The 10,247-nt window shown below is 42.4% G+C and overlaps 1 protein-coding gene across 1 annotated transcript; it reads right to left on the reverse strand.

Annotated features, from left to right (window-relative positions):
• Nucleotides 1-1,278: 1,278 nt before the first annotated feature.
• tomm34 (translocase of outer mitochondrial membrane 34) lies at nt 1,279-10,247 on the reverse strand. The gene is made up of 8 exons (XM_041954661.1): nt 9,991-10,247; nt 8,331-8,480; nt 7,243-7,342; nt 6,715-6,867; nt 6,229-6,404; nt 5,408-5,555; nt 4,277-4,403; nt 1,279-3,222 (listed from the first exon to the last, which is right to left on the reverse strand). The coding sequence occupies exons 2-8, from the start codon at nt 8,458-8,460 to the stop codon at nt 3,121-3,123; spliced, it is 936 nt and encodes a 311-aa protein (XP_041810595.1). The 5' UTR covers nt 8,461-8,480; nt 9,991-10,247; the 3' UTR covers nt 1,279-3,120.

Below are 10,247 nucleotides of genomic sequence, written 5' to 3' on the forward strand. Positions count from 1 at the left end.
ATAGTCCAGCACATAATCCCCATAAAACAGTGAATTGTTGTTTATACATTCAAAATGAGTAATTAGTGAGTTTTGGAGGTGCTGGTAGGCTAGCTGCTTTCCACTCTTTATGCTAAGCTAAGTTAGCAGCTGACTGTTTCGTCATATTAACTGAACAGACATGAGTTATACCACTCTTCTTGCCACAAAGTGAATGAGCATATTTCCACAAATGTAGAACTTTTGATTTAAAGACATAGAGAAGAAACTGTTGATTTGTCAGTCAAGTTTATGTGTAGTTAAAACAGAAGCACGCTCTGCTGGTTTCTGCTGTTTGGAGTAACCAATGGCAGAGCGGATGGCTTCAGCTGTGGTCTTCTGCATCTGGTTATGCTGCCAACAGCTGAGGATGTGCTCCAGCGTCCCAGCCCGAGAACACAGGACACACGCAGAACTATCAGTTTTGTCCCAGCAGAAGAGGTGTGGTGGAGTTCGGCTCGCCATAGCTCAGACCAAGATACTCTACGGTCCAGTGCCTGGTCCCATCAGGTCCAAGCCACCCGTTGACACATTCCCAGAGCTCTAGTGGCACGCACCTCCTCCACACCTGCTCTCACTTCCTGTTGGACCAAGTGGCGTCTGGCATTACCCCTGCTGCTGGCTTGGTTACAGCTAGTTGTTGGGTTGCCGCCTAACCCGGCCCGTCCAGATGCCACCTGGCCCACAAGCACCCTGTGTCGAAGCCGGGACTCGGCCTGTTCAACCGCAACTTGGGCATTCCCTTTCTTTCCGGTCCTGACTATACCAGCACCAGATACTTTGCGGTCCCTGGACGCTCCAAACTGCGGCACCTCTCTTGTCCGGGTGACCATGATTTCCTCTGTCACTCTGCTTAAATGGGAGTGTGAGCTTGTTATTCTGCTCGTACAGAGCTATGCTGCTTAGACTCCTGGGAACCCCCAGCCACCTACTGAGGTGACGGCTGATCTTCTGCTCAAAGCCCTCAACTGTTGACATTGGGACGTTGTACACTAGTAAGGGCCACAGGATCCGTGGGCGAATTGCACGCTGGTAAATCCATGCCTTAAATGTATCTACTGCAGCCAGATGGTTCTCCAGTTCTTGCCCTGTTGCCTTGATAGATTCAGTATCCTTCAGTGAACTGGCAAATACCTTAACCAGGCTCTCCACCGGGGGCTGGCAGACACAGATCTGGACAAAGGACCTCTGCACTCTGCCTGCTCTGCTAAATGTAGAACTTTTGCATTAAAGACATATAGAAGACACTGTTGGTTCATGTCTGTCAAGTTTATTTGTAGTTAAAACAGAAGCAAGTTGACAAAAACAGCAGAAATGTGATAAAACAAAGGATCTGATTTTCCAAGCGCGTCAGGCTGTGGTGGCACTGTGCAGCTTCTTGGTTCGACCGTGCTAACATGAAAAAGTGTGGATGTTTTTCTAAAACTTTCCTGGCATGACCAACAGAACTGAAGGTGTGATACTGTCTTTGTCTGAAACCACAAAACTGCAGCTTTTCACTGTAGCTGTTAAGCAGAAACTAATGTTGGAGGATGAAGACAGGCACTTCAGGCGAGCTGGAGATTGCCAAGCTACGGCAGGATCACTGATTTTTTACTTGTTTCACAGTTAGACAATGAATGTTTTTTAAAAAAAGCTGAACACAGAATGAAACTACATTATATGGACAGGATAGTTTGACTTGGTTCACATGTTTGTCTGTCAAATGGAAAAGAAACAAGCTGATCCTAAAAGTAGTTAACAAACACGACACAGATGTATTTCAGACATCGTGTTGCATCCAACAGGCTCTGGATTTGAAGATGGTGCTGCTGTGACCAAACCTCAGCTCTATGTTGTACATGTTTGCTGGGTGAAGCTTCAAGAGCGACACTGCGTTCACGTCAAGATCCAAATCGTCGATACAACTCCAGAACTCAAACTTCTTGGAAAATTCAATAATAATAATCCAGATGTGCACAAAAAGGAGAAGTGACGTGAGCTAGCGTCTGTCGTTCAAGGTCATTAAGTTCAACGTATATCATGCTATACTGCCAAAACATGGTATTATTTCTTTTTAACTCAACACAATAAAGTGAAAGCTTATTAGTCTAAAACATGGGAATCCTTTGTAATGGTCTCTTCCATCCATCCCATGTGACACAAACACTGCAGGAACACCAGAAATCTTAATCCATTGAGAAACAAACTTCCACACATACTCAAAACCTCAGGAAATCACATATAGGATAAATAAACTACCTGAGTGTATTCAAATACAGAATAAACCTTTACAATCACCAGTGTTCAGATGGCTAAGTTGCCTAAATTTACCCCTGAGAAGAGGGCTTCAACATGGACTTTTCATTTTAAAGAGGAGGGATGGAGCTGCAACTTTGCTGTACTGTGGTAATGATCCAGGTTGGGGTGCATTAGGCCATTTACTGATTTTCCAGAAATCTATTGATAGGTATAAACTTAAATACGACAACATATACTATGATAGTACTATCCACGTCATCCACTGCTGGCTGGAACCTGAACAACCTGATTCCTCTGCATTCCTGATCAAAAACCTGCGCCAGTTAACGGAAACAGCAAAGCTCAGACAAAGCCAGTGAGTGGACCTTGAGTTGAGATCATTTTCTCTTACATAATAATTTTAAGGTTGAGATCAACTTCCGGGCTCCAACAAATTAAAGTTATGGCGTCCAGCAGGAGCTCCAGCTGCTGGTGATGGTAAAAGCTTATTCTCAGTTAAATTTGATGTGTGTGTCAATCACGTCAGCTCTTAAATAACCATAAATACTCGGTGAAACTGCCGACGACACTAAAACTGGTGACATACAAACATTCTTCTTCCTGACGCACTTTCAGTTCTCGCCAACCAGAGCTGCGTTTTCCAGAAGCGTCTCTGGAGACCAAGCTCGTGTTTGTTCCGGCGAGAGCGAGCGGATCAAACACGTGTTCAGCGTGGAGGAGCTTTTGGGAAACACGGGCCCGGTCTTCCAATCAAAGCGGCTGAATCGTGCCACTGCTCGGCTGTTTTCCTCCTCTTCCTCTCCTCTGTACGCAGTGCAGTGGCAGATCCTTACCGCGGTCTCCGGGGTCCCTGATGTGTCATCACTTCTTCTTCTGCACCTCCTGCAGCAGCTTCAGGGCGGCCGTGTTCTTTGGTTCCACTTTGAGCAGGTTGTTCAGGTCGTCCACGCAGGCTTTGATGTCCTGCAGGAACCACAACGAGAGTTTAGAGTTGAAAACCGAACCAGGTCGAAGAGTGCCAACAGTACATTTGCAGGCAGATGTGGGAATTGCGGGTGCTTCCACAAGTTTGTAAGTTATGCGCTTTCTACAATTTCAATTTATTCATCCCTGAAGAGACTTTTACTCCAAAATATTTAGTTTGTGTATAAAAACCAAAACAAATCTTGACCATATTTGACAATCTGGAGATTCTTCTGCACCAAATCTCACTCATGCCATGATATTGCTAACCACACACGGCGATCAGGGTTGTGCTTTATGACACATTTAAATTAAAAGTAAAGATTTACATTTATGAATAATGATAGAAATTCCACACCTGAGTGCTTACGTGATTTATTGCTGCTTGAGATCTTCTGGTAGGATCCCACTAATGGATCCTAAACCTGGACGAGTCTCTGTCCTCTTTTAAATCTCCTCTTAAAACTCACTTTCATCTCGTGGCTTTTTCTTGACCGGTGGAATTTGTTGTAATTATTTAAATGATTTCATTTGCTTCTTTTTGTTTGTTTTTATTATAAAGCAATTTGTAACTTGTTTTGAATGGTGCTATATAAATGTAATCATTGTTATTCGTGAAGGTAAGATTTACCACAGATGAACATACCAAACTGTCCAATATTTGAATTTACATACAAAGATGTGTTAAAACCAGGTGGAAACAGGCTTAAAAACGTAGCAGAATTTAGCTATTGATCGAAACACAGAGCAGCACGAAGACGATCAGCAAGTCGTGGCTTTCTTTTGCTCTTTTCTAGACATTTTTCACAAAGCTGAAACCTCCAAACACAGTCGACACTGTACAGAGCTGCGAGCTAACTGTGTCCTCTCTGTGTGTGGAATACTGATGAGAGGCTGCCACGGGAAAAACATCAGCAATTATCAAGGCAGGAAAAGCTTTTATTTTGTCACCCGCCCTGAAAACCTCCAGACAGACCCTTTGGAAACTTAACATCTGATTACTCTGTGTGGGTTTCAAAAACGGAAGCGCGGCGATGAAGATTCAGGCTCTCACCTTGAGCTCCTTGTGAGCCTGAGCCCTCCTGTAGAGAGCCTTGACATTGCTGCTGTCAATCATCAGAGCCTCGTCACAGTCTCTGACGGCATCTGCATACTGCTTCACTGACAGGAAACACAGCGCCCTGAACAAACAGCACACACAATCAATCACCAGAGAGTTTAAATAAAGGAATTTCTATACCAAAACCTACTGGTCTGCTTAAACTGTTGACCCAAAGAAGCTCACTTAATATGCAAAATGATCATTCACACAGTACAGTATTACAGCTATAACACTCTATAAATATCATGTATTAAATTAGATATGATTCTGTGTAAATACAGACCTGGTTGCCATTGAGAAGCTTCTAATCTGAACTGCTTTATTACACACACAATATGTTTCGAGCCATTCACTGGTGGGCCTCAAAGCGCCATCTGGTGGGCCCCAGAGGCAGTGGTACTGCCAAAAGGTTAGATTATGATGAAAAATAATTTATTTTACATCTAAATGTGCTCAATAACTCACATCAATGAAAAAAATGTCAAATTAAAATGTATAATTTCAATGACCAGTCACGTCTGAATATCAGCACATCAATCAGGATGCACCATCAGGTAGACAAACGTAGCTAGCTGCTGTTCCTCGGCTGCAGTGGCGGAAAACTTTTAATGGAAAAGTGATGTATGAGACAGCCGTGCGTTGGGGAAATAAGACCCTGAAATACATTAAATCTGGATTCATATGGCAGCAGTGATCCTGAGCCAGAATCACAGAGTCTTGAATGTGTTCATAGCCCAAATCACTTGGCGTCCTTTTTTATCATGTCTTGTTTTTGTCTAATTTATTTGGGAAGGGGGTCCTCAGAAATGTGTTTGAAATCAGAAGTGGGTCTGAGGTTACAAAGGTCTGAGAACCCCTGCACTACACTGTTACACTGGGAAAAATGTAATATGCTGCAATGGTCCAAATACTGTTAAATTACAGTATAATTACTGCAATTTCCTGAATCTGATATATTTATCTCCACAGGAGATTCTGTAAAAAGGACATCTCAAACACATTTCCAGTCAACAGCGTAACCATCATTCCTGAGGCCATTAAAAGTTAAGAATATGGATGTGTGAACTAGGAGAGCTGACTCACCGGTTGGTGTAGGTTGTGACCTCAGTGGGGTTGTGTTTGAGGCTCTGGCTGTACTTCTCTATGGCCTTCTTGTGCTCTCCTTTCTTCACCAGGGCGTTGCCTTCTTCTTTCAGAACTTGGCCTTTCTTTTTGTCTTTATCGCTGGGAGCTGACGACAGGAGAAGCAGGGAGAAGAGAGGAGCGCGATGAAGAAATGAGGTCAAAGAGATGAACTTAAATCTGAATCTGCTCCTGACTTCGACTGCATGCACAGAAGAAAGCGCATACTTACTGCAGCTTGTGGGTCATTTTGAAAAAATGCTTTAATGTGACGTCAGTCCCACGTAAATACGGCTAAAGTGATGATTTTAACCTTTCATCATGTCCATAGGATGTGTTTTTATATCCTACACGAGCTATCAGGAGCGAGACAAGCAGTCAGCGCCATGGTTGACTGCAGAGGACCAACGACAGCCTCACAAACACGGATTCAGTTTTCATACATATCACACCTAAAGAACTGATCCCGTCACCTCGCAGTGTGGGCCTTTCCGTGTTGGGAAGTATTTGCATATTCAAAAATCTGCACAATTTTTATGAAAGCAAACGTCTAGAGAAACATCTAAACCATTTTACTGTATGAAGGGATTTTTTTCCAAAGGAAAAGACTTCTATATGTGCAACTTTCAGTGCTAAAATCAATGCCAGGAGATGAACTTTAATATATAAAGAGAAGTCACTTTTAAACCAGTTATCATAAAAATTAACTTGCTAACACACAGGAGGTCCGTTTCTCTACATAAAATCATTTACATGTCAACAGAGAACATCAATCCTCTCACCAGGTTTGCTTGTTTGCGTGGGGGTGCCGTTCTGCTGCGGTGTAGGGTTCGGTTGTGCGGCGTTGGCTGGAGTTTTCTGGGCTAGTTTCTCTCTAACGGACAGAGGAACAGTGGGGATGGGAGGGAGCTTTTCTCTCCATGACAGGCCGTCCGCCTCTGTGAGCGCCTTCGTCATCCTGAGAAACAATCAAAAACACAGGAAATCAATGTAAAAAAGGAAAGAAAATAAACCCCTGAACAGGTGATCGATGCATCTGTTGTCAAGTCAAAGGTTTATGAGCTGGAATGAAACATCTTAAATTCTCAAATTAATGATACCAGTTCTTCAAATTCAGCCACTAAGTCTCACAAGCTAGAAGAAAATTTACTCTGGCTTCATCTCACAAAGATGAATTAAGAGAAAGACTGTACGTATGACCAACACCATATCTCTCTGAATCTTTTTTGAAATACTCGTCAGAGTGGATAAATCTGAAAACCCCTGACCTGTTGGTGCCATCGTGAGCGGCTGCAATGTTGCAGTCGATCTGCAGAGCAGTCTTGTAATCAATGTAAGCCTGCCTGTAGCGCTCCAGAGCTTCGTAAGCCGCAGCACGACGCAGCAGAGACTTGACATTAAACGGGAACAACTCCAGAGACCTGAGAGAAAACATGGACCTTTAGTGAACACACTCAGATGGCTTGAACTCCAAGTGTGACGAGGTCAGCTGCAAGACACGTACACGACTGAGTGATTGACATCTTAATCATTAAAACAGAGCTCAAGCATGTGTATGTGTGAGTCAATCTGGGCTCATTTTTCCTTTAAAAGTCTGGCTCTTTCATTGGTTTACCGTTTGCATAAGAACATAAGAGAAAAGTGTAAAGAGCAAAAAAGCCTGAATGATGAAAGTTTAATAATGAAGGACAACATGATATTTGAACACCAAACAAACAAAAGAACAGACAACAGCACAGAATGATGAGACTACAAAGGTATAAAGTAAGCTATAAATGACAAATAGACGCACTTACATGTTGCAGTCTTTGACACATTCCGCACAGTTGCCATCTTTCAGGTAGCTTGCTGCACGGTTCGAGTGCAAAATGCCCAAATCCTCTGGGTTCCCTTTACCTCAAGAGGAAACAAAACTCTTTGTGATGAGCATTTAATCTAACTGGTAAATCAGCCTCAGTCACAAATCATTCGGATATGTCCATTTAGAAGACACATAAAGAGACAGACGAGAGAAGGCCAACTGACAATAGCGGCCGTTATGAAAGAGATAAATACCAGAGAGAGTGAGTGAAGTGGACAACGCACTGAGTAAAGGCTCAAGAATGGGATGAGACTGGGAAATATTTTCTATCACAGGTACAAAAACAGTTGACAGGGAGGTCTGTGGATTCACGAGGACTTGTTCCTGGAAAGGCACGTAGCAGCTGCTTGACATGGTCAGGTAAGTGAGAAAATGTTTTCTGGGAGGGGATGTGGGTGAACTGACCCGTCAATTACTTTATATTTCTGAAGGGCGGCTGTGTCAGTCACACAAGAGTGCATTTTAGGGGCTTTAGGGGTTAGATCTTCCATAATGTAAATGAGGTGGTTGAATCAACACCTCCTCCTGCATTTTGATATCAATATTTGAATGCATCCTTTAACGGAGCCCAATGTTTCATGGTCTATTTTCTTTGCTCTAATATTTTCAACAACTCCTGTTTGAGTTATTATTTGTTTGGCGGGCATCAACAGAGCCTAAAACTCACAAATCAGTATGCATATTAGTGTAGCCATTTAAAAAAAAAACAAAAAAAACACTTGACCTGACATAGATCCGACTGGGATCAAAACATTGTCCATTTAAATGAATTTATCATTTGGAATTAGCATGCAGATATTATTTTTTCATTAATGTCATTGTTCAACAGCCTTGCACCTCCTGCGTGGCTACAACCTTCTTCCACAAACTGCATCACTGTCCAGATGGACATTAAAATTACACATTTATATACTGTGTGATTAGACTTACTGCTTTGATTGCAAACAAACATGGTTGTGTTTATGATCATTATTCCTCAAAGAGTGCTGTATGGTCCACAGCTAATATTCAAGTCTCACTTACTTTTCTTCTCCAACTCCTTGATCGCCTGGCTGTAAAAATTGGTGGCCTCTCCATACTGGCCTGTCTTGAAACATTCATTTCCAGCTTGTTTCAACTCCACCCAAGACTTGGACTTCTGTTTCTGAGGCATCTCTTCTTTTTAACTGTTGTCTGAAAAGATGAAACACTGGTTGCCATCTGTGCATGAACATAATATCTGTGAACTCATCACAGTGCCAAATGTATCCTGACATTCCCCAGAGGAAACTCTGTGTACCTCCTCTAAAACAAAGACATGATACATGACATACTGCCTCCAGAAAGAGTGAGCTCTCACTACTGTACTCTATATACTGTTTTCAAAGTATGGCCTTGGCTGCTCACATCCGTCTTTTAACTTACTGTGAACTGTTACTGCACTGATCATTATGTATCAATATTTACTGTGGTGTGCTCAGTATCTCTGCGACAATTTTACAATGACGGCGGTGGACAGATTTGTTAAAGGGAACAGACAAGGACTCGATCTGTGCATCAGACAAAACTTAAAAGACAAAGTGTACGGGTGCACCAAAACCCTGTGAGCAGTAAACATATGTGAACACATACTCATGTCAGATTTAAGTGTACTGGGTGGACCTGCTTTATGAGGTGGCTAGGTACTTTAGCTGTCACGTCACTAATAGGCCAAAGCTGAACCGCTCACTCAGTTCAAACTGCTCAGGGTCACACTGTGAACAACTACATCTCAACATGGTAACTGCAAGTCATTCTGACTGTCTGAACTGTACATTAATCAGTGTAGGACAAGAAATGGTGATTGATAAAAACCTGGATTCCTCATAAAATATGCAGCTAACATTACACAGTTTGGATCCACTTAGTTTTTTAGGTACCCCTCGCTACAGAAGACTGCAGGTTGTACTACTTTTCAATTGTACTGTGATACAGAAAGGTGTTCCTGATGGATTAATGTCATGTCTGTGTAAAGTCAGATATGTACAGGAGTGGAAAAGATTTATTTAACTAACTGCTTAAGATCTAACTTCAGTACTTTGATTGACATGCACAGTGCTAGTCAGTCACACAAGAGTGCATTTTAGGGGCTTTAGGGGTTAGATCTTCCATAATGTAAATGAGGTGGTTGAATCAACACCTCCTTAAAACAGTTTTAACAAAAATTGAGTTAATAAAGGTAACTTAGAGTTTAACAGTTAAAGCTAACGCATGGCTGTGCACATTTGTTTTAGCTAGGGGTACCAAATAATCATCTGCCAGTATAAAAGAAAGAGTTCATGTTTTATAGTGATGTACACCCACATTATTTACCAGTATTTGTCTTAAACGAATTTAACCCTAGTTTTAAATCATACCTTAAAGACTTTGCAGCAAAATGTGCTAGCTTACCTCACTGCTAAGTTGCTAAAACACATCATCGTTTTGACAGTTTGTCAATAGTTACACCCAAAGTTCACTTAAAAAGGAGACACACCTGGTTGCCTTTTGTTTCAACGAGCGTAACTTCCACTCTTTTGTTGCTTAAATGCTAAGTTAGCTCGCCGGCTAAGTTGTGCTAACTCAAGCCGCATTCGAGCGGTGTTTTATATAGATAGCTAACTTAGCAAGCTAACCACACTGCTACCGCTAGCTATGCTAATGTTAGGGGGCTCACGCTTCTTACCGGCTGCTGGTTCTGAGAGATAGCAACGCAGCAAGAAGTCCTCTTCACAACACCAATGACTTGGACGAATCGACTACCGGTACCTGAAACTATCTGCACCCCTTGTGTACGTAGTTAATACTGACATTACTCTGTGTACTTTATTTTCTCCAGGTCGATCGGACCCACGCGGCTCTCCTCTGCCTGTGCGGGGAGTTATATTGGGGTAAGGAACTCGCCGGCAGGCTTTAGGAACTTCTCAGTTTGCTAATGAAGAG

The sequence above is a fragment of the Chelmon rostratus genome, chromosome 2, assembly GCF_017976325.1.
Source record: "Chelmon rostratus isolate fCheRos1 chromosome 2, fCheRos1.pri, whole genome shotgun sequence".
Lineage (NCBI taxonomy): Eukaryota > Metazoa > Chordata > Actinopteri > Chaetodontiformes > Chaetodontidae > Chelmon > Chelmon rostratus.

Bases quoted from the DNA above. Each gene is read 5' to 3' on its own strand.
- tomm34 (XM_041954661.1), bottom strand. From the start codon at position 8,460: ATGCCTCAGAAACAGAAGTCCAAGTCTTGGGTGGAGTTGAAACAAGCT. The intron at 7,343-8,330 runs GTAAGTGAGACT...TTTCCTCTTGAG, and splicing joins CAAGGAGTTGGAGAAGAAAA to GTAAAGGGAACCCAGAGGAT. The intron at 6,405-6,714 runs GTCAGGGGTTTT...ATTGTTTCTCAG, and splicing joins GCTCACGATGGCACCAACAG to GATGACGAAGGCGCTCACAG.